The 24,394-nt window shown below is 43.2% G+C and overlaps 1 protein-coding gene across 1 annotated transcript in view; it reads left to right on the forward strand.

Moving 5' to 3' along the window:
• Positions 1–23,257, forward strand: part of PXDC1 (PX domain containing 1) — a 92,179-nt gene extending 68,922 nt beyond the window's left edge. Inside the window, exons 5-6 of the mRNA XM_051609338.1 lie at positions 20,852–20,924; positions 22,971–23,257. Coding sequence (XP_051465298.1) covers positions 20,852–20,885 — 34 coding nt within the window. The 3' untranslated portion in view covers positions 20,886–20,924; positions 22,971–23,257. The remainder of the gene's footprint in view (positions 1–20,851; positions 20,925–22,970) is intronic.
• The last annotated feature ends 1,137 nt before the right edge of the window (positions 23,258–24,394 follow it).

Genomic DNA, 24,394 nt, shown 5'->3' on the forward strand with positions numbered 1-24,394 from the left:
ATTTTTTAGAAACTGATTTGGTACGGTTCAGGCACTGGCCTCTAGCTCTAGAAACACCATCACAAGAGCTGGTTGTGGTAGCCAGACAAGTGCATGGAAATGCGTCAGGGGGCTAAATTCTGTGATGATTTGATTCTGGTATGGTCCTACTGGCTTTTCTGGAGCTGCCCCACTAAGGCAGAATTTCTGATCACCCGCGAGTTCTTCCATTCTCAGCAGGAAATGGGAATGTTATGCAAAATGCTGTGAAGACTAAGAGCTGGGGAAGAGGTCTGTCCTGGTGAGGTTCCTGTCTATGTGTCTGGAATACTCCTGGTGTTTTAGCCAATTGAATGCACAACCAAAATAGGTTCCTGGGGCAGTGTGGAACTTAGGAGCACAGCTAATCTATTTCTCTGCCCATTGGTCAGAACTGTGTTGCTCCTGACAGACATTTGAAGGGGAGTAGGGTTTGGCAAATACTACCTGTTGATGAAATGCTACTTGTCTTCTAAAATGCCTGGAGATAGATGTATTCTAGCAGTCTGCCCAGCATAGCCAGTGTTTTTATGGTGACGTGCTCCTCTATAAGATTTACCTCCTGTATTTATAAACAACTGGCTACATCAAGAGCTATTTTGTCTTTTGGCTGTGACTTGGACCCAAAATTTCCAAGGGCAAATTCCAGGCTGGCACCTCCTTGTGTGTGCAGCAGGCTTGGATCAGAACTTCTAGGTCAGCCATGTGAATAGGCTGAAAAAAGACCTATATATAGGGTAGAAAAGAGGGAGTTACTAAAAAGCTTGGCAGAGGTGTATGAGTTTGGCACAGGTCAGGAAGGAAGCTGTAAAGAGAGAAAAGAGCCAGTAGACTCAAGCACAGGGCCTTTTGCCTGAAAGAAAATGTAAGACAGGAATGAGAGGGAACTGTTTGCTCTGGGAGACCTCTAAGGAAGAGGAGGGGGTGGGAAGATGCTGACTGCAAGAGTTTACCAGAATTCGAAGGAGCAGTCAGATGAAAACATGTTACAGGTGACTCTGGAGTGAAGTCTGATGCTGTGTAAGGCCTCTCCAGCTGAGCCTTTGCTAGATAGATGATCATGGTTGTTCTTTATTGGGCACCTCCCTCAACCGGGCAGAAAAGCTCTTGTTTCAGGATTTTGTGCCAGCGGAGGTCATGCCCTTAGACTTTGTGCTTGGAGGGAGTTTTGACTTGGCCAATGAGCTGAACTCCCTACTGTGTTAGTTTCTGATGTATGGATAGAAGCTGAGGCAGGGACTAGACAGCCAGAAGCTATGTCCTTTTTAAGGCTCTACTGACCTGCAGGTAATCTTCTCTTAGATTTGATTAAGAGATCTCCTTCTTTCGTATGATAATCAGCAAACTTCCGGCTCCAAAGTCCTCTGCTAAATCAATGTGTTCAAAATATTCACAGATAAGCAGAAGTCTTACAGATAATCTCATCCTTTATAAAATCTGGCTGAATTTAAGGCAGGTGCTATTTTGAAGATTCAATAGTAAATGCACCCCCAGTCAAACAAACTGAAATAAATCTATTGGTTTAGGAGGAAAATGCTGAAGTAAAGCAGCTAAGGTGAACAACCAGAAACATGCCATCTTTCCAAAAGGAAGAAACATTTAAGTCTTGCTGCTGATTTTGAAGGATGTATTATCCAGACTGTTAGCATTACAGGGAGGTGGTGGTCCTCACACATGCTTGCACACACTTCCAAGTTTGAAATTACTTTTCCTTTTGTGTGTATAGCCTAGCTATAAGCCACTTCTTAAGAATCTCTATTGCTTTACAGTTAGTTGAAAGTTAGATAAGTGAATCTGGCTTTATAGTTTGAGCAAAAGGATCTTCTTGACTTCCCCACACAATAATGAATTCTTGAGTATCTGGATCAGTTTTACTGAACTAATAAGTTCTGAAATATCTGTGGTTTGTTTTGCTGCCTTAGAAACATCTTGCTTTTGTGTGAAACTCGAAGCTGCTTTGTTTTCCTGGAATAACTAAAAGAGGAAATGCAGGCAGTTCAGGCTGTAAAAACATTTGTAGCCTTAATAGTGTCATCAGCACTGAAAGAATGGTTGAATATCTATTACTGTGTTAGGTCCCAAGAAAAATGAGTCTCCAAGTAAATCTTAAATATGTTATATTCTGTATAAATAAATCAATATATCATAGAGTTTGGAAGTGTCCAACAGTCAGTAGTATTTATAATCTACTTTTTGTTCTAGAATTCTTTCCCAAAAGCCTTTAGTATATAAACTACTTTGCAGTAACTCACACAATGTGTTGATAAACAAGGCTAGCCGGCTTAAGAGTACTTCTAACCACTTTTATTACTTTTTTCTTATTTGTAATACTGTGTGGCCAAGTGACAATTTCGACTCCTGATGGAAAGAAAAGCACCCCTTTTTTTGTTTGTTTGTTTGTGGTTTTATTTGTTTTCCCTTAAAGTTTAGTTTCCAACTTTTGTTCTGTTATGGTGCCACTTGAATGTTGCTTATATAGTGAAACTTGTGTATGTATTTTTGTTTTGTTTGGGTTTGGATTTGTTTTTAATGTAAGAGCTATGGCTATCTTGGGTATGGCTGTGACTTAGCTACACTGGTTCATTAGCTTTGTGGCATGACCCTGAGAGTTCTACTGATTCTGAGAAGAGGAGGAAAGAAACCATGAACTTTGCAATGTACCAAATAGACCATGTTGGCTTTGTGCAGTATCTTTCTCCAGAGTAGGGTAACATCCAGAAGCCTTTCCCAGGATTAGCTGGCTATGTGAGAATGCAGAGTGGTTTTATCCTTCCAACACAGAGCAGTGATACTGGAAGCAGGTCAGGAATGAGGATCACAAAATCTAGCTGAGATTATTGTCTTGGTTAATGAGGCAGGCTCTTGACCAGGATCTGTTTCCTCAGGACTTGGCCTAGCTTGAAGTCAAGGTTGCATAGCAAGCCTATGGGTGCAGAAATCTCTGCTGGATGCATAGCAACATGGAAAAGATTTGACCCTTGCCTTGTTAGGTTGGTCCGAATACAAGAAGTAATAATACAGCCGAGTTACGAGGATTCTTGCAAGCAGTAATGAGTAGCTGTAACATGCCATACTCAAAACAAACACTTTTGATGGAAACTGGCCTATTTTAGTATTATAAGAATATATCTTGGAAAAGGTTGGGAGGGGCATTTGTCCAGGTAGAAAGAAGGAGAAGATAATTGTTGCTAAAAAGAAGGTGGAAAGCCTTCTCTGGTGTGTAACTGGGTAAAAAAGGTCAAAGATCTGGATCTCAGTCAGCATAATGGGTGCTGCTGAAATGGTCAGTGTCAGACTGTAGTACAAGCAAATACATGAAGCCTTGCTCATTAACTTTTAATGGTCTCCTCTGTCATAGGTCTGTATGCATGGTGTTTTACTTATTTATGCCCAGGTGATATATGTGAATGAGAGCTGGCAGCAGCTGTTAAATAATTCATGGAACACCCGAATTCTGCTCGTGGCAATCTCCACAGTGTAGGGAGGTGTGCTGAGGTCTTGCTGCTCCCCTGGCTGAGCTTTTTGCTGAAATGCTCTTCAGTGGCAACAGCCAGAAACTTCCAGCAAGTCCTGAGGTGTCTCAGTGAAAAATGTCTTTCTGCAGAACACACCCTGACATCTTGCATCACAGTCTATTTCATTTTCTAGCTGGTTGCTCCCATTTCTAATGAAAAGTCTGAATAGCTCTGGTCTACTGGAATAGCAATCCTGTCTCTTCACTACCTTTTGCAGCACTTGCAAAGTGCATTCTGTAAGGCTTTTATGCACAAATTCAAATTAGTAAGCTTTGCTAAAAAAGAAAGCAGAAATGTTTTAATTAGAGAAACCTGTTAGGCTGACTGAGCTCTGAATACAACAATGGCAGAAGACAGCTGAAGAGATTCTGCCCTAATCTGGCCTTAATAGTTTATCTTGCTTTCCAGGTCACTTGGAGACTTTATTTTGAACATTTCACAGATTACACTGACTAATATGAGAACAGGGTCATTGGTATAATAAATCTCAGGTAGGTATAGAGCTAGCCTCAGGAAACCTTTCTATATTTGGTCTCTGGTATCCATTAGTGTAGGAGTCTATAAAAAATAAGTGTTGATGCCTGGTGCAGGGTACCTGTATGCACGTGTGAAATGCTAATGCTGCCATTTTCCCAGCAAAACAGGGCCAAGCAGTCTCAGCTTTGGCAGCACAGCTCTGTGTAATACGCTTTGCTTGTCCTGGAAGAAGCCAAGCTCTTCCTTGCTGAGCACCTGTCTATTAAAGACAGCTAATGTTAAAGGTCTGATTACAGTTCAGTGACTTGTTCACACAGTGATTAATTTTTCACTCCACTAACCAAGGAACTTGCTTCTATAGCACAGCTGATGTCATAGGTATTTATAACTTCATTTGTAGGAGAGGTGGGAAAATCATCTGAACCCCATCACACAAGCTGTGGTCAAGGACTCACTCTGCTTTCCATTTTGGCAGGGCAAGGCTTGACCTCGGTGAGACCTCATTTGCTTCACTGAACTGATAACCCTTGCAGTGTGTATGGGAGGGGTGCTGGCTGGCTTTCCTGCCTGTTCTTTGCTCTTTTGCTCTGAGACCTAATCACTATTTATTCATACCTCAAAGCCTGTATTGGATAGGAAGGGCTGGAGAGCTTGTGGAGAGGAAGAAGAGGAACCAGCTCATGGTGGGATTATCAAGGTTACAATCTAACACTGTGTGTGATAAACCAGCTGCCCACTCTGCAGCTGCTACACCTCCTTTTCAGCAGTGCTAGGCAAATTAACAAGGAGGGGCTTTTAATGCTCACCTGCCTAATCCCAAACTAATGGGGATATCCCATAGCCTAGCAGTGATGGAGAAACAGCTACCCAACCTCAGCTGAAGTGATCAAAGAGCCCTGGATGGCAGTGGGTGTTTGAGAGCACACCAGCAAGATTGTGTAGCAGGTCTGCCTTTGGCTAGCGTGATTAAATTGCATCCCCATGAGTTTATTGCTAATTCCATCCTAGCTTGCTGTAAACTGCTGGAGATATCTCTGCTGGCTCCCTTGCTCTGGCACACAAAGGCTTCTCTGTGTGCGTGTCTGTAACTGTGTCACTATTTTCTTTTTTTTTCTTTCTTTCTTTTTTTTTTTAAATCCTTCACTCCCAAACAAATCTGAACAGATTGCTTTTTCTCTCTGTATAGCTTTGTACAGATAATACAGTAGCGAAAGCAGCGGGGAGCTGTGGGGGTGAGAATTAACACTCTGTTCCTCACTTTGAGATTAGTGAGCAGCTGCGAGCAGGGGACCTGGCTCTGGGAGGACTGTGCCCCCACCACCACTCCCCACAAGGCTTCTGCTCTTGGGCTGGTACACAGCTTTGCTTCGCCTAAAAACATGAATGGCTAAGGAAAGCTGCAAGGGGGGAACGGGGGCAGTGCTCCGATGTGCATGTGTGTGTCATTGGGTCATCTCAGCAGGACAAATTCACAAAAGATGACGCAAGACTCCTGTGACACAACTGTTACCTGTTTATGGCTCTGTATATATCAGCTTTCCCATCTCTTGTCACAGGCTCAGAGAAGCCTCAGTTCATCTCCGGCCAGCGGGTTTGTCAGCAGCTGCTCCCTGTTTTTGGCTTTTCAGCATGTGTGTGGCAGCTGAGGGGTTGAAGAGCAGCAGACAGTTGGGGTAGATCCCGTATGGTGTAACAGTGCCAGGGGGGTGGCTTGGGTTCAGCTGGCCACTGGCCCCTTAGTGAGGGATCAGAACGCCTTTCTGTAGGACCAGGTGTAAAAGATCGCACCAAGGGGACTGGGGAAAACAGCCTTTCCTTGTGGACCTGCTGTGGTGCTTTCCTGATCTGAGAAGTGCTTCTAGGCAGGGCTGTCGGGTGCTGCAAAGTCAGCTGCTGTGAAAGGGAGAGTGGGGTGCAGGTTGAGGAGAGCTTATATGAGAAAATTGTCTTCCTTCTCCTTGGAAGTTATTGCACGAATGCACAAGGTAAGCAGTGTTAGACCTGCAGGGAGACCTTCAGCACTGGGAATACCAGTTTCCTCAGGCTGTCCAGAAGTTTTGCTTTGGTTGGAAAGTTGTGTCTTTCCTGCCTATTAATTGTTTAAACTTTCCGGCCTGACTTTTCAACATCTTTCAGAGTGTTCACAGACCCTCTATATTCCCCCTCATTGTAAAATGAGACTTCCATGTGTTCTATTCAAGACAAAACTCATTAAAAGATGGACAAAAGCCATCTTTCTAGTTGCTCTCCTGCCTACTGGATTTGCAGTTCAAAATATCTGCCTCTAATTACATCTCATCCTTACCATGGAGAAGGTGACCAAATGCAGGCCCTGGTAGGATGAGCAGCAGTGCTCCCAGGAAGGAAACTGGCTGCTTATTGGTACCTGCCTCCCTTCGATAGGGATTCCAGCAAATATCCCTAAGCAATTATTTAGCAAATGCTCAGAGCTACTGGTAAGAAGAAGAAAGTCTCTGAAGCAGTTTAAATACTGTCCAGTCCTCTGCAATGCGGTAGTGGTGGTAAGGGCTGGGGATGTAAGTGCATCCCAGCTCCTCCATTACCAAGTATTGCTTTCACCATCGTGCATTTTTCAGTAACATCACACCACATGTGGCTTCTCTGCACTTTTAAAATAGCCATGCTCACCTTTAATCCCCAATGAAAACTGATTCCACATGTAACACGTGCTGCTATGTACCTTGCCCACTTAAACTGATGTAGTACATGTTGCAGTCTTTGCCTGGGTTGACTCAGAGAGAATGAAGAACACTTTGGCTTGCTTTACCTTTTTAATGTCTTCAAAGAATATTTTTTCTTTGTTATGATTTTCTCTGTTACCCAAAACATTGGCTTTTAACAGTAACTGGGAAATCCCACTTCTGAGTAAATAGCTAGTTTTGTTTATACTTTAAGACGTTTGGGGATTTCATGCTGTTGTATTCAATTTTTTGGCCTTTGTAGATATTTATGTTTCTGTCCGCCTACTTGAGTTTTTTTGGGAGGATCTAGACCACTTCTCCAGCTAGAAATACTCTCCAAAGCCCAACTGCAAGTGAGCCACAAGGCGTTTTGTAAGGACTTTCTTCCATGGACTCCTTCCAAGCCTGCCCTTGCTGTTCCTCCCTGGTCTCATCTGTTTCACAGCAGAGTTTCCTTTTTATCTTTAGTATAAATGGTCATTGTTGAGCGGTAGAAAATAATCAGACCAGAAAACTTGGCTCTGTTCCAGTTAGTCAGGTGCTTTTTTTTCCCCTGCTCAAGAATCAGAAGGAAGGGGGGAGGAGAAACACATCCCTCCAACTCTGTTTTGTAAGCTGTAATTTCAGCATCTGTGGTGATCTTTTTTCCTTATGGGTGCTGATAGTTGCTGCTGGAGGAGCAAAACACCTTATCAGTGCTTCTCAGGGCTGTCCTGCGGGGCAGGCCTGGCCAGCCATGCTGGCAGCTGCCTGTGCACAAAGGCACAAAACCCTGCCACATCACTACATGTGAGCTATCCCATGGAAAATGATTACTTTCTGGCTTTCACTGAAGCACAGAGCATTGGAAATGCTGTTTCGGAAGTGAAGGGGAGGAGCTATGGTTTAAAGGAAGGGTGATGTTTTCAAAGGAACAAACAAAGAGATGCACTATTTTTTCTCCTCTCTTCCCTCTGCTGGTTAATGATATGACTTTCCCAAAACTGGAAAAAAATTTCAAAGTTTTTCAACCTGTTATCTTGAAAACATCAAGGGAAAAAATTGAACAGTTTGGCAGGACTGCTGTAGAGCTCTTCCTTTACTTTCTGGAAGAAGTTCAGGCAGCCCCAGGGAGGTTTGCCTTCTCATAGTTAGTCACCCCATGTGCTCACAGTCTTTCAGAGGCTCTGTTTACTCTTGGCAGGAAAGGGAAAAGTCCAGCAACAGTAAATCTGGAAACATGAACACATGCTTATTTATTTACTTGGGGTTTTACTCCTGGGTTTGGCTTTACTGGTGACATACAATTTAGGATGGAGAGCTCTGCATAGTTAATCTAGCTGGTATTGTTTACTGTTAGATGACTGCAAGGTAAAATATTTTTCAAACAAGATCCTATTTTCCACTTCCTTACCCCCACATGTATATAGTCTGCTCCTAATTTTTAAGACCTGAGAGCTGGTTTTTAACAGGTCTGAGTATTTATATCTAAAACAGATGCGGGGCACAGAAAGAAGCACAGGAGCTTGTGTTTATTCTTATTGCAATCAACTGCTGCTTTTTCAAACATTTTCTTTTCCTACTTTCAGTTAGAATTTAATTATGAGTTTATAATTTATCATGTTCCTTTTTGGTTACGTGAGCTACACAGATGTCTAAAGATGTGATACACATCTGCGAGTGTGATACTCCTTCTAGTGCAAAAAAGCTAATGCAAAGCCACGCAAGTGCTGATGTCCCCCAGGGCTAGTCCTCTGCTGAGGGTTACTGGAGTACAGCAGAAAGCCTTCTGAATAGGAGCCAGGAGGTTGACCCTGTAGCTCAAGTGTCAGATCCAAGAGGAAGGTGCCGAGAGGATTAAGCTGTCTTTAAAACAGAGCTTTTGGAGTATCAGGCTTTTGGCTACATGTTTTGATCATAAGCTGACTCTAGACGGATATTGCAGAAGCTTGGCTATTAACTTTCTTGCAGAGCAACTCTGGATCTCTTAATGTTGTAAGGTTTTAAAAGCGTTGCTGCATTTGAACATACAGTTCATGCCTGATGGGTCCAAGCAGAGGTCCTGTTGCAAGCTGTACAAGTCTGAGTATCCTGAAGGTCCAGAAAACATATTAAACAGGTGTCAGACTTGCATTGCCCAGCTCCAGGGTTTTTAAATAATTATAAGGAGTTGATAGTAAAATGTGAATGTTCAGACCTCAAAAATTATCCAGTTTTAGTAATGCATTGATACTCTGTGGGGAAATGCACACTGAGCACTGCAGCTTCAAAGTTTTGTTTTACTCTGTGGAGCCATGCTTATCTGGTTGGCAGGGAGAATGGCTTTCAGTGCATTCCTTCTGCACTTTGGCCTGCAAGGCATTACTGGATAAATATCCAAATAAAGAGGAAGAAAAAATAAAGATCAGACTCTTGTGTGTGTCACTAGTCATGTGAGCAAACAAATTGAATTGAGGGATTAGAATGGTACAAAAGCAATAAATTAATATTAAGGTTAACCTAATTTTTATATGGTAATTAGTGAAAACTGTGTGATCTCACAGTGTAAGATTTTTTTCAAAGCCTTAAATAATCCTTCCTTTAAAAAAAAAAAAAAGTTAGAATTTAGGAAACGCTGACCTAGCTTGTATTTATGAATAAAGTCTTCTCAGCGAGAGTTTCAACTCATGAGCAAAGGCTTGGAAATCTTCCCCTGCTTGTAATGGAGCTGAATGAGTTCAGTGGTAAATATGCAACAAGTGCAATACCCGTTTCCTCTCTTTGATCCCCTGAGAGTCATTTAGACAAAACAAATTCAGTGCACACTAATAAAGCGGGTAGGTAGCTATTGCAGCTTAATAGCCTGTGCTTGACCATTTTCCTTGGCAGGAAGTTAAAGGAACATTTCCAGATAGGTTATGGTATCTTCATCATGGATTGTTATCAGGAGTTGCATTTCCTAGTGTCAAGTCTGAAGATCTGCTGCTTCTCGAGAGCCTAGGAGTGCTCAGGAGATGCAGAGTTAAATGCAGCATATGTGCTGCTCCCCGTGGCCCATTTGTTATTGCTGCAGCCTCCTCCACTTGCATGCAAAATGTTTTCCAAACAGAGTGTGTATTGGGAGTTTGTCTGTTTGCTTTTCATTATTTTTTTTTTCTTTTTCTTTTTTTTCTTTCCTCAACTATCTAGGCCATTTTCCTGTAATTTTACCTCCTTTCTTCCTCACTGAAATGAAGCTGAGCAGAGTATAAATGTTCTGCTCATGGCATCTCCTGAATCTGGTGCTCTATGTCCAATGCAGCTATCTGATTAACACACAGAAGAGTTGCAAATTTGCTTGGCAACAAAGGATGAAGAAGAGGTGTGCTCCTTCAGGTCATCTGTGGCCCTCTTGGTAGCTCAGTTCTGCTGTGGGAAACCAGACTATTGAGGGGACATGGAGAATGGGGTAGTGTGGGATGGTCTAGAAACTGTTCCTTACTGCCTGTAGGTAAAAAGTGTGGGCACAGATCAGAGGAAAAGGCTGACAGTTGCAGTATATGGATTACTTGCATTTTATTTGAACGGTGACCCCATTAAATGCTCCTCTGTAGAAGAGGGCCCTGGCCTCCCTTAGGCCTCACCTCCTGCCAATTTTGCTGCGGATGATCTGGGCGTTCCCCACAGCCTAACGCTGCCATCTCCTCTGTACCACTTGGTGACTCCTTAGAAGTGACTCCTTTGGGCAGGAGGTAGGGACAGCAACTGTCTGAACCAGAAATGATGCTGGGGTTTACTTGGTGAACCCCACTTCCCCTAGGCAGCCCCTGTGCAGACCTTCTGCTGAGCATGCATAATCACATTGTGAACCTCCAAAAAAAGGGGCCAGGTGTTCCTGAATCTGCAAATGGACGACTGTATTTTACTTTTTCAGTTTTCTAATGATCTTTGGAAAATGGTGAATGAAACTAGGAAAAAATGCTATGTGCTGAGGAGGTGGTAGTACCTGGTTTCCAAAGAGGTTGTATTCATAGCTTGATATCCCACAGGTTTGTCTTTCCTTTGGAGGGTTCTTCCTTATCTAGGAGGGGAGTCTGCACTGCAGCCATCTCCTCAGTCAGGACATCTATGGGGGTTTACTTATGGCATCTCCACCAGTTTGGACCCTTCCTCTAATGTATCAGTATAGTAAGCATATTGAAATTAGCTGAAGGTGTCTCTAATTACTAGGGGTTGAAAAGGAGCCAGATAACATGACAATACATCCCCTTTTCTTAGAGAAACTATAATGCTGCTGATTTGTGTGGTGTGCTCTTACTGATTCTCTCCCAGTTTAGTTCTAGACTTTTCTAGCTTGATGTGAATACATGGTCCTCTTCTAGAAGATTGATCATCTAGAAATCATGCCTGAAAGATTTTTAATTTACCTTCAGCATCTAAAGGAAACTGAAGTTCAGATGTGCAATTTAATTAAATACAGTCTAGTTTCAATCAGGACCTGTTCTTTTGCCAACTCAACTCCTAATTGGAAAGGAGAAAATTGTTTCTGGAGAGAAGCAGATTAACTGAAAATTTTAGGATGAAAATTATTCAGTGTCCTGGGCCTAGTTCAGGCAATAGCTGAGCTGAATCTAAAAGTTTTTTAAATAGCATTTAAAATACATTTGATGCCCAATTGCTTAATTCAAAAGGCTTCAAAAAATTATTTAAGCTTTAGGGAACTGAGTTGAGCCTATATAAGACTGGAATGTCTTTGTTGTTTTGTTCTGGTTTTGTTAAAAATAAACACATCTGCATTTTTTGTTGAGTCTAATAAACCTTATTACATGCCCAGTGCTGCTACTAGTAACTAGTTCAACTTTGCACACATCTGTGGCTATTGTTTCTAACAATTTCTATAGCTGAACGCTCAGGAGGGGTTTTTTTTGCCTCTCAGAACAATGGTAGTTAAAACATTGTATGTCAAGCTATGTGATTTGGATGCTGGGTTTATGTGTTCTGCTTTTTGAAACACACAGACTGCTGATTTTAGAAGCTCTGGGCGGTCCTTGCTTTTCCTGACAACCCAGCCATTGCCCTCAGTGCTCATGTGTGGATGCAGAGCCTGAATTTTTAAGTCAGTAGCTTAAATGTCTGTGTTGCATTTTTACAGAATATTTCACATGGTCTGTGTACTTGGCTTGCTCTGGTACTTTCCAGGCAACTGCACAGCTATTCCAAGCCCCTCTCCAGAATGGCTGTGTACACAGTTATGGTCTTCAGCCACTTGAAAGCCAACAAGAGAGTTTAACATAAGGCTTTTTCTACTTTCTCCTTTTGGTAGCCAGGTGTTGCCTCTGGTATTGCTATCTGCAAACCTAAGCAGGGCTCTTTTTCCCTTTCAGTGAATGTACTGTTCCTCCTTTGTGCAGCACCTGGTGGCACCAAACTGTTCAGGAGTCCCCGGGGACTATGAGCAGGGAGCAGCAGTGGGGGTTGTGGATCTGGGCATGCCACCCTTGGCCGTGCTGAGACTGACACTGCACACGGTCAGGGTTGAGCAAGGAGGAAACAGAGTCGTGTGCCCAGGGTCTCCATAGGGAAGATTAATCCAGGGGTCTGTAGCACCTCTGGCAAGTTGCAGTAGTTGTCAGGACTTGCTGCTGTTGTGAAGCCTGCTGTGTGGTGGTCTTCTGTCCTGTTAGATGGGGCATCAATGAACTGCCTATTCCATCCTCATAAAGGAAGCCTGTTTTGCAGAGGACATGATGCAAAGAGGCTGCAAGCTTGAAATATCTGGATGTCTTCCAATTTCTATTCCCAGAAGTCTTGTTCTAACAAATACTGTTGAATATATACACAGTACAAAGAGGGTGCATGGAGAGACTCAGCAGGAGATGGGATCATACAAAACATCACCAGTCTTGGAGCATCATGACTGAATAGCCTGTGCTAGATCTTTTAAGTCAAGATGGAGTGATTCCTTGTTTGTGGAATCCCATTATCTGGCAAAGGCTGCAAGCCAGCTCATATGTAAAATCAGCTACACTTTTGAATTTAGGGGATTATTTTCCAGTCCTGTGGTCGTGCATGTGGATTTTGGAATGTGCCTAGGCAGGAATACTCAATTTATGTGAAAGCCAGCTGGTGAAAAGAAAGATGTTGGGAGTTTCCCTACCTACTCCAGCAGATGGATAGTCTTTATCTGTTAGTCTAGTACAAGGCAAAAAGGAACAACACTTCCCTTCATTCTCATGTCCCTAAATTTTCCTCTTCCTCTGCCTAAGTTCACAGCAGCTTATAGTCCCCAAATTGTTGAAGACTGTCATTGCTTCCTGTTTATTTAGGTTTAGACGTTTACGGATCCAGTTTGGCAAATGACTATAACAGAGCCAAGTAGTGAAGTTTGCTAAAGGAAGTTCTGCGGTCCAAGAAGGAACTGGAAAAATTTCTCCCTCTGCTTTCACCGGATGAGCTATCGACAAGTACAATGCAGCCATTGGCCTCCAGGGTCTGTCCTGTTCAATTTAGTATCTTTAAACCTCAGTGTGCAAAGCCAGGCTCTTATCCGTATTTTCCTGGGAATATGGTAACAAAAGCAAATGTACTTCCCAAAAGGGATGAAAGAACCACCTTGAAAAAATGATAAATTGGAAAAATAAACCATAACAATATAAACGAGCAAAAGAAGAAGAGCACAAATGTATTAGTCATCTCTTAATTGCTCTCAGAGCCCAATATGCTTAACATTTCTGAAATAGAAAGCCCATCACTTCAGCTCTGCACACTGGCAATTTAAAAATAAATGAAATAAAGTGAGATCTCTTGTGAATGAAATCATATATATATATATTCATATTGCAATCAAGTATATTTCCCATTTGCAATGTCTCCGCTTAATCCCTCTTATTACTTTCACGAGTTCTAGACAAAACCATTTTTGGACAAGAGTAAACTTTTGCCTGGGTTTCAAGGAAGCTTATTTCGTATTTTATGGCCTGAATGTGCCAACATATTATTAATTTAGGAAAAATTTAGAGTGAATGAGCTTGAGAGCCAGGCAAAGACTCTCAGGCTTCAATGTTTTCTTACTTCACAGAAGCCCAAACACCAGTGGTGAGGGCACCTACAGATCTGTCTGATCCAGCATAGGCACTAGGTGCCCATAGCAATTTGGTTTCTATCTTTTAAGGATTTTAATTTTTCAGTTGTCAACAAAATCTGTAATTTTTCTTTAACTGTTTATCAGCTCAACTCTCCCTCTCCCCATTGCACAGTAAACGTAAAGGAAATTCTCCAAGTGGGACTATTTGTTTTGAGCTTAATAGACGCTGTGATCTGCCCTACAGACCTCCAGGGACCATCCATTGTTCTCATTCCTTTGGTGTATTGACTGTGCCAAAAATTACCATTCTCTGTCCTCTGTCAAAGGACATTTCCCCCTCCCCTTCCTTCCTCACTCTGGCTTTCTTTTTCTCTCGTTCTTGCTTTATGCACTGGAAATATTTCAGCTCTCAGGAGTATTCGGTACAATTTCTGGGCATCCGCTTTGATGCGTTCATTCCTTGAGTACAGCTCTAGTTTGAGGCATCAGATCCTTTCATGTGTGATCTGCTGGGGCTATGAAAATGGTGCCCTCTTTAAATCAAATGTGTGAACATATTAATTGCAGGCACAGGGTTAATGCTGTGGGATCCTGGCTGACCTATAATTTTCCTTGTAGAGCTGCTTACCCAATAGCCTGCAACTGTAATCAAGCAGGTTTATGGCCTTTACTGTGTTTCCCATGAGGTGTTGCTTGCAGTGGTATTTTTGACAATGGAGAAAATTACATATTGGAAAAAACCTACAGTGCTTATAATTACATGGCTGAGATTAAATGGTATGGTGTTGAAGAGAGGTTGTTATATGAAAATGACCAACAACATTTTCAACTCAGATGGAATTTCTAACTATTTTCTTTGAAATTAATGCCTAGTGCTTTGATTAGTTACTTTGCTACATGTTAAGCGTGTGTGGAAGTGTGTATTGCCATGAATTTCAGGAGTACTTGCTAGCAGCAGATTAAAGTGTTGTTTCAACAGGGGCCAGACAGAATGCCAGACCTTTTAATTTCCAAATCAGAAGTCTACTCTTTCTGACTGTTGCCCAGGAGGCACAACCTGAAGTCAAAATATTGGGACTGGAGGTTCAAAATCAGACATGGAAGTTCAGACTATTTTTTAATTTGTGATAGAATCATAGCTGCCCGCCATCAACACCACACTGCCATCACAGATATCAGTGTTGCTTATGATTTCTAGTGCAGGAACCAGCAGGACTCGAAGAAGTTGTCAGAATCTCAGAAAAAATGGTCCATGACCAAAAAAACTCTAGAGAAAAAAACCCGCCCTATGAGATAGCAGGCTGAAGAAAGCACAAAGACACAAGAGTGACAAGATTATTCAGCCCTGGAAACAGAAACCTTGGTGGCCCACAAGCTGGTTGAAAGTCATCCAAGCTGCTCAAGTCATCCAACAGAGTCCACATAGCAGAGGAAGGGAACAAGGTGGGTATGTGCTGACTATATAGAGCTATTCGTAGTTATGGGGATTGACCTGAAGACAAAGCATGAAGGTGCTCATGCTCGTTCTGCTCTCTAGTATGTGGGCAATGAAGTGGCCTTTACCCCTGGGAAGGAGAAAGTCACACTTCAATATATATATCCCTGCAGAGATGTCAGTGACTGCCAAGGACTGGAGTGGGTTTTGTCTCTGTACTCTAATCACAGCTTGGAGAAAGCTTGGGTGAACAGTACATCTTGCTATGCTAACTCTAGGATTAAGCATAATTTAGTTCTGCAGTGCTCTCAGCCTCGGTGCACTTCAGCAGAGCCAAATGCACATGCATTGGTCTCTCAGACGGGCTCAGCAGGAGCGGTGGCTTTTGCAGCAACTGTTGAGCTGACTTTCAGCCCTCTGCTGCTGGCAAATTCCGTAGGTAACAGTGGAGACAGCAGAAATACCCACATCAAAGGGAAAGAATTCAAAGAAAGAGTATTCGAAACAAGGTCCTTAAATACAGTTGGTTTTCATGCACGTTCATTAATCCTGTATTGCCAAGAGCTAATGCTTGAACCAAGGGTTACTGAAAGAGAATGAATGGCAAAAAGGAGTTTTTGAGGAACACCTGAGGAATAGGATCCCCACTATCAATTTTGTACAGTGGGGCCAAAGGAAATTCTTTGTTTCTCATTTCTTCATGGTATTATTTCCCACAGCCCCAGAGCCTTCCCTCTTTATGTCAGAGTAACTGCTCTGGAGTTTACCTATGAGCAAGGGAAACCACTGAAAAAATTGTTACTGTTAGAAACACAGGATAGCCATGGTGCAATTAAATCAACTTTTAGAGTGGAGAGACATGGCATCAACTGTCAAGCTGCAACTGTGGAGGGAGTTTTCACCTTGCCTTAACAAGAACTGGATATAACACACCACATGGGAGCAGAAAAACGGCTGCTGAGCTCCTACAATCACTTGTTTTCCCTGACAATCACCCACGTAGCATTAGCTGTGTTTTATAGTCAAAGACTGAGGAAAACCTATGATTGTTGGATGGTTTTGCTGGTTACCTGTGCCTGCTAGATGGTCTTGGCAGCTGAATTACAAGATCACAGGACAAACTAGCGAGGGCAGAAAACTGACATTACTCCTGGCAGAGCACCACACTAAGACCCTGGCTTCCTGCTGCGAAGACAGGAAACATTTGGGTTTTTCTGGAAAAAATGATAGACTAAATTCAGTATTGGGGTACATTCACAAAAGTTCTCACACCTTTGTAACTAGGCAGTTTTCTGTGTCCAGTATTCCAGGAATAATAACTAAAGAGAGAAAAAACTTTTTCATAGAATCATAGAAACACTTAGGTTAGAAAAGACCTTTAAGATTGAATCCAAGCATTAACCCTACTCTACCAAGTCCAGCACTAAGCTGTATCCACAAGCACCACAGCTAGATGACTTTTAAACACATCCAGGGATGGTGACTCAACCACCTCCCTGGGCAGCACGTTCTGATATCTGACAAACCTTTCAGTGAAAAAGTTCTTCCTAATGTCTAGCCTAAACCTCCCCTGGAGCAGCTTGAGGCCATGTCCTCTTGTTCTATCACCAGGTGCTTGTGAGAAGAGACCAGCACCCACCTCTTTACAACATCCTTTCAGGTAGCTGTAGAGGCCAATGAGGTCTCCCCTCAGCCTTCTTCTCTTCAGACTAAACAGGCCCAGTTCCTTTAGCTGCTCCTCATAAGACTTGTTCTCAAAGCCCTTCACCAGCTTCATTGCCCTTCTCTGGACACGCTCCAGCAGCTCGATGTTCTTCCTTATTGAGGTGCCCAAAACTGGACACAGTATTCGAGGTGTGGCCTCACCAGTGCCAAGAACAGAGAGATGATCACCTCCCTGGCCCTGCTGGCCACACTATTTCTACTACAGGCCAGAATGCCATTGGCTTTCTTGGCCACCTGGGCTCACTGCTGACTCATAATCAGTTGCCCATCAATTAGAACCCTCAGATCCTTTTCTGCTGGACAGCTTTCCAGCCACACTTCCCCAAGCCTGTAGCGTTGGGGTTGTTTTGGCCAAAGTGCAGGACTCAACTCTTGGCCTTGTTGAACTTCATACAATTGGCCTCAGCCCATTGATCTAGTCTGTCCAAGTCTCTCTACAGGGCCTCCCTGCCTTCAGGCAGATCAATACTCCCTCCCAACTTGGTGTTGTCTTCAAACTTACTGAGGGTGCCTTCTATTTCCTCATCAAGATTGTTGATAGAGATGTTAAAAAGACATGGTCCCAACAGTGGGCTCTGGGGAACCCCACTTGCTACTGGCTGCCAGCTGGATTTAACTTCATTCAGCAACAATCTCTGGGCCCTGCCACCTATCCAGTGTTTTATCCAGCAGATCATATGCCTGAACAAGCCATGAGCAGCCAGTTTTTCATCAGAATGCTATGGGAAACATGTCAAAGACCTTATGGAAGTCCAAGTAGACAACATCCACAGCCTTTCCCTCATCGACTGGGCAGGTCATCTTGTTATAGAAAGAGATCAGTTTTGTCAAGCAGGACCTTCCTTTCATAAACCCATGCTGATTGCACCTGACGACCTGATTGTTCTATGTATGGTGCGTAATGGCACTCAAAACGATCTGCTCTGGCCTTCCCTGGCACTGAGGTCTGTAGTTCCCTGGATCCTTGTTTTTGGCCTTTCCTGTGTACAGATACCACATTTGCTACCCTCCAGTACACAGGGACCTCCCCAGTTAGCCAGGACTGCTGGTAAATGACGGAAAGAAGCTTTGTGAGTACATCCGCCAGCTCCTTGAGTACTCCTGGGTGCAACCCATCCTGCACCATAGCCATGGATTTAGGTGGTGTAGCAGGTCACTGACTGTTTCCTCTTGGATTGCAAAGATCTCGTTCTGCCCCACCTCCCTGTTTTCCAGCTCAGGGGACTTGATGTCTTTTCAAGCAGGTTCATTTTGGCTTGCCTGTAAAATGTAGAAACCATGGGAATTTGCATACTTTCATGTTTTTGCCCATCCACCCCTAAATGGTCCAGCTGGTTGGACTAGCTGTTTGGGGAGGCTATTCCATATACAGTGTGGTTCACTGTTGATTGTTTCAGTATTGAGCTTACATTTTCCTTTGTGATTCCTGCCACCCCCCACCTCCCTCTGCTTCCTTCCTGGAACACCTACCCAGTGGGTACCAATAGCAAGACTAGGAGCAGGGGTGGACAGATGGCACTGTGTTCCTTTTTCTTGTTTTCTTTTTTTTATCTTCTCAGCATTGAACTGTTAAAACCGCTTGTCTTGTTTTCCGTTGTAAACACCCCTTGGTGTGAATTGTTGGAGAATTTTCTGTGAGCAGCAATGAAATGGATTATTTCAGATAATTTAAATTGTTTCCAATGTACATGGTTAAAAGGCTTGTTTTTTTTTCTTTACAGCTTGCACGCTCAGGATCTTTAGTATTAACAAGATTAATCTGTACTGATAAAAATTGAATGTTCATTCACTGTTTTAACTGAGGGAATCTCAAATATCAGCTATTTATCATGTGTGGGGTGATGATGCAGAAAGTTTTGTTGAGGTACGTGCTGATGGGCTAAGTGTTTGGTATGACTCTGGGGCAATCAAATTACTAGGGCAAACTTTTGAAACTGTTACAAAACATAAATACCTAGAAAGACTGAACAGAGACTGTACTCACAGGCTCTAGAGATTTTGTTTGTTTTATTTTCTAAGCCAAACTCAACTTCATTTGAACTAGTGAGCTATATAAATTATTTCTCTTTGTATACAATTAAACATTGTTAAATAATTCTCCCCTCCCGTCCTTAACATATATACACACTCCTGCCTGATACATGCTTTCAACAAGCTGAAAGCACAGCCTCTCACAAATAAGCATGGCTCTCCAGGCTCTTGCAGAGAGCCTCATCCCTGGGCAGGATGAAGCAATCAACATCAAGATCTCCACTGAGCAGAGCCTCACAGAGGGGAACTTATTGCTCTTTCACTCTGCAGCTGAAGAAACATACAGTAGTGGCAGGGAGCCTTGGGGCAGCGGATTTAAAGATTGATTTTGCAAGCTGTTCCTCACTGTCTGGCATTCATAAAATTCACCCTGAAGAACTGGTAGGTTTTCCTACTGAACTCTTAAGCTCTTGCCAGAAGAGCATCCTGTTGGCTGAAGATATTCAGACCATCTCTCAAGCTACACCAGATGGTACCAGCTGCACCAAAATCCAATGAGTAGTGATTTTTTTTTTTTTTCCCCCTGACAGTTATGAGGGATCTATTCCACTCTTTTCCTTGGAACTTTGCTAATGAGAGCAGTAAACACATCCCCCAAAGTGAACCTCCCACTGGCTTCAGCTCTGTTCCGAAAAAATGAGGTAGGAATAAAAGCACAGTTGTTTCTGAGCAGTTGGTTTGTGGCCAGCCACATGGTGGAATAAGTTGGACATGAATTTTAACTTAACACAGAGCTGCTAATCAACATCAAACATGTGAATGTCAGTGGCTGATAAACTTAATTGGGTGTTTATTTAAAATCTTTGCAGGAAGTACCTGCTTGAAGAATCAAAGAGTGAGTTTTTTAACTTCGAACAAAAACTCAGGTTTTATTTTAGGGAAGATCTCTCATCAGATCTGTGCTATTTGGCTGCTGCAGTGATGCCTGTGGCATCAGTTCCTGAACTAGAGCAGTACTTATCAAAATATGTGTGTATGTAAATAGACTTAGAAAGAGTGATGTTAAAGGAACATTGTAATGGTGAACAACAAAGACCTGGCTAGGTGATGCAAACATCAGTGATACCTGCTGAATCCTGATTTGCTCCTCCTTTCATCTCACCCACATATATTGTGAACACAGTTCTGGTGTGACCATACACTACATTTCTAGCAGGATTGTGAATGCACAGAGTGGCTCCGGTGAGATGCTGGAGCTCTGGAAAGAGACCATTTCCTCCAGAGAAGGTCTTATCTGCTCTCTCTGTCTGCAGTGGTTAGGGACCAAATGTTAAAGCCATACCAAGGAGATGGAGGCTAAACAATTGCAAACAGTTCAGTAAGCAGCAAAATGCTGGCATAGTCACCTGGAAAAATGGAGGAATTGCTGGTCTGCAGTGTGTGAGACTGACATCAGGATTAAGGCAGAGCTGACCCTGCACCAAAGGAAGGGAGTGAACTAGATGGCTTCCAGTTTCCTTCCATGCATTCCCATGAATCCTTGTTTTCTGTCTCCTTTTTGCTAATAGCAGAAGTTAAAAAGCACATGACAAATGAGGCAGGCATTGGTAGAAGGAGAAAGGAGCCTTGGGCAACTGAATGCAGTCCTGAAGAAAGACATCCCTTCCCAGCCATGCCATGGAGCTCCTGCAGATATTTTGCAGCTATCATTTGTTTCCAGCTGGCATTCTGGGTGTGCCCACCTGCAATATCATTTGAAGCATTAAACCCTAAACATTTAAACTGAAATTAGCAGAGCACATGCTCTGAATATGTGATTTTGACCTTTCCAGAAAGCTCCATGTTTCTGTGCGTCAGCTGCCTTTCTGTAAAATGAGGGTAATACAGCATTTTCCAGGAGATTGCATAAGTAAGTTTGTTAATGCTTTCAAAGCACTTTGATGCCATAGTGATGGCCATGAGGAAATGACAAATTCTGTCCCCACAGCAGGACCATAAGAAAGCCAAGGGCCACATGCTGAAGGACAAGAAGAAAAAATATTTGAATGACTGCTGATCAAGTGAGTGCTTTTCTTTCTTTGAGTTGAATGAGGCAGGAATGCCAGGGAATAAGTAGTATGTGGTGTCTTATTGAAGATTGTACAATAATTTGGTCTCCTTTTGCATAAGGATTAAGGTGAATGGGTGGTTTGCCTTGTCCTTCTGTGAGGAATTTAAAGCATTCCTATCCTACATGCAAGCTTCTACCTTAAAACTAAAAAATAGAAACAACCCAAACAACAGCAAAAAAAAAAAATCAGCTCTGTGAATCTGATGTCTGTGTGATTTGCCAGCTGATGGATCACTTGGCCCAGCACATGAACAAGCTGATGGCAGTGGCAGGCTGACTTTCACCAGGCTGATCAGCACTAGGGATTTTGGGCTCGTTTGCCAGGAGTTGGACAAATGTTGATGTACAACAGGGGAACAAGGACTTTTGGGTATCCTTACTCATTCCAGATTTGGGAGGGGGTGTACTGAAGCAGGAACAGACTTTTTTTTGTCTCGGTCCTTGTCCTACACTTGTTCTCCCTGACAAGTCCTAAATACCTTCTGTAGTTGTCATCCTGGGCTGCCCAACTGTGTTATATTATCTTAGACATAAAATTAAAAATCTAACAACTCCTGATACACTCACCCCACAGAAATGGCCCACTGAAGAGGTGTTGGACAGCTTGTGTGTTGCAGCTCTGTCTGCAGTACCTTGTATCTGTGTTGTTACTGTCAGCAATGGCCTGAGGCCACAAGGCAGAAATCGTAGCAAAATGTAAAATACCTTATTGTAACAACTGAGAGAGGTGGAGGAAAAATTCTGGCGAGCATTAAGACCTGAAGATGGACTTCTGAGCCCAAGAACTCATCTGGGCATCAGCTGTGCCACTGTGGGCTGCTGCATCACCATGAATCCTCTCTGGGCTTCAGTTTGTCAAGCAGGGTGCACATTGTGCAACATGATGTTTTGGCCCCGTGGATTAGGGGTGAGCATGGAACACTGTAAAGGGAGTATGTCTTGGGAACTATAGGGCAGGGGTCTACTCTAATACAGTGACAATACCTGAAGATGCCTTATCTTTCCATACAGAAGATGAGGTTGGACCATGTTGTATTTCAAGTGCCCAGAGCCAACTAGGAACTCTAGGTAGTCTGCACTGCATTAGAGCCTTCCATGTTTTGAGATCTAGGCATTCCTTTAGGCTCCAAGCACTGAGGGACCAGAAATGAGTGAGTCGTATCAACCCCTTTCCCTTCCTCCCCCCCTGCTGCCTCATGCACCGCCTCAGCTCTCTCCTGCCCAGAGGCACATCACACCAGCTAGTCCCCACTGCAAAGCCCCCCTGCCGTTCCCTGACATGCTGTTTCAGGTGATAAGCCAAAGAAACACTGGAAGAAAAAGATGATGTTTTCTTCTCCCTGTTGACATTCTAACCACAGAGAACTGGGAGAGCAAACGTCAGAATACAGAGTAGGTGACTGGAGATAATCAGGAGAGGCCTTCGCTGGCTTAAAAGACATTTTGTTTAGACTCATGTGGGGAAGAAAAGAACAGTTTCCCACAGTGATCATGCCCTGCTGGAAGACAGGGGAGGCAAAATGTTTAATATTGAAATAAATAATGAGGAATTAACAGTGTTTGGCTAATTTTACTCCTCCCCACCCTACTGCCAAGTATATAACACCAGAGATCTTTCTCCAGAGGGAGTCTGTCCATTTCTTTGGATGTTGCCAACAGCAGGGGGAAAAAAACTCCCTACTTTTCCCCAGCACTCCTGTAAGTAAGCCTGAGCCCTGATCTGGCTCCCAGATTTCCTCTGTACTTCAGGAACAAATGCAGGGCTTCTGTCCATCATCTAACAACTACTATGCATGGTATAGCTACACACTAGAAGAAGAGGCCAGCAGCCACTGCTATGGGCCTAACCCTGCTCTGGTGATTAAAATTCAGGAATAAAGTCAAGTCTCTGAACAGCTCTTCTGTGAACTGTACATCCTTCTGGGGAGGACCTAGAGTGCTTTGTTTTTCATTTCAGCAACCTGTCTCCAAAAACTCCTACATGCTTATTTTGCAGGACATAATCTGGGATGGTGCAAAATGCCAGGCATTGCCACAGCATGCAAGAATCACAGAATGATTGAGGCTGGAAAAGACCTCTGAGATCATCAAGTCCAACCTATGGCCTAACACCACCACATCAGCGAGACCACATCTAAGTGCCACATCCAGTCTTTCCTTAAACACCTCCAGGGACAATGACTCCACCACTTTCCTGGGCAGTCCATTCCAGTGTCTGATCACCCTTTCCATGAGGAAGTGCTTCCTAATATCCGACCTAAACCTCCCCTTGTGCTGTCACAAGTTGCCTGGGAGAAAAGCCTGACCCACACCTGACTACAACCTCCCTTTAGGTAGTTAGAATGAGTGATAAGGTCCCCCCTGAGTCTCCTCTTCTCCAGGCTAAACAACCCCAGCTCCCTCTGGCTATCCCTATAAGACTTCCCCTCTAGTCCTTTCCCCAGCCCCGTTGCTCTCCTCTGGATCTGCTCCAGCACCTCAATATCCTTCTTGAAGTGAGGGGCCCAGAACTGCACACAGTGGTCAAGGTGAGGTCTCACCAGTGCTGAGTACAGGGGGAGAATCACATCCCTACTCCTGCTGGCCACACTAGTGCTGTGGTTCTCCAAGTGACAGGAACTGTTCAAGGGACAGAGACTGAAGTATAGGTTTCCACATGGGCACAGCTGATACAATGTACGTATATGATAGGAAGGTATACAGAGGGGCTTCTGTCTGATCACAGCCAGCCTTGGTTCTACCTCTTAAAGGAAAACCTGAAAGAATGAGGCAACCTCCAGTAAAACATGTCTCGTTCCTTTTTGCTGTCCCTCTTAGGCAAGTGATGCAACATCTGAGGCTGTTGACACATTGAACTGATTTTACAGCAGACTAATGAGGAGACAGAGAAGCAGAGGTGAGCCTGAATGGAGTGACAGGCGTAAGGGGCTTGATGCTGCTGTGTAACAACTTAGGATCAAATATTATTATTTGGGGGAAAAAAAAAAAAAGAAAAAAAAAAAGACCATAAGATGATATATTTCTCTGGGAGTCCCTGATTTTAGATTATAAACTGAGTTAGTCCCATGAGAGATGCTTAAAATGAATAGGATTTTCTTTCCGTGCACGCTCGGGAATTCTTTGCTTCAATCACAAAAACCACTAATAGAGCTGTGGCAGAGAGAGAGCTGAAATTCTCATTTCAGTCAACTTCTGCCCTTAGTTACCCGCAGTGCAGGCATGTTCCTGCCTGGTGGTCTGCAAGCAAGGACACCAGGTCACTCCCAGAGGATCTTTACCAATGCTGCTGATACTTGCAACGCAGAGCACTCTGTCCAATTACAGATGGAAAACCCCTTTTTTTTTTTTTTTTTAACTGAATACATTGCATCCAGTGGTTGAGGCACTGTAATTATAAAAAATTGTCACTGTCCATAGTGT

This window comes from Apus apus, chromosome 2 (assembly GCF_020740795.1).
Source record: "Apus apus isolate bApuApu2 chromosome 2, bApuApu2.pri.cur, whole genome shotgun sequence".
Classification (NCBI taxonomy): Eukaryota; Metazoa; Chordata; class Aves; order Apodiformes; family Apodidae; genus Apus; species Apus apus.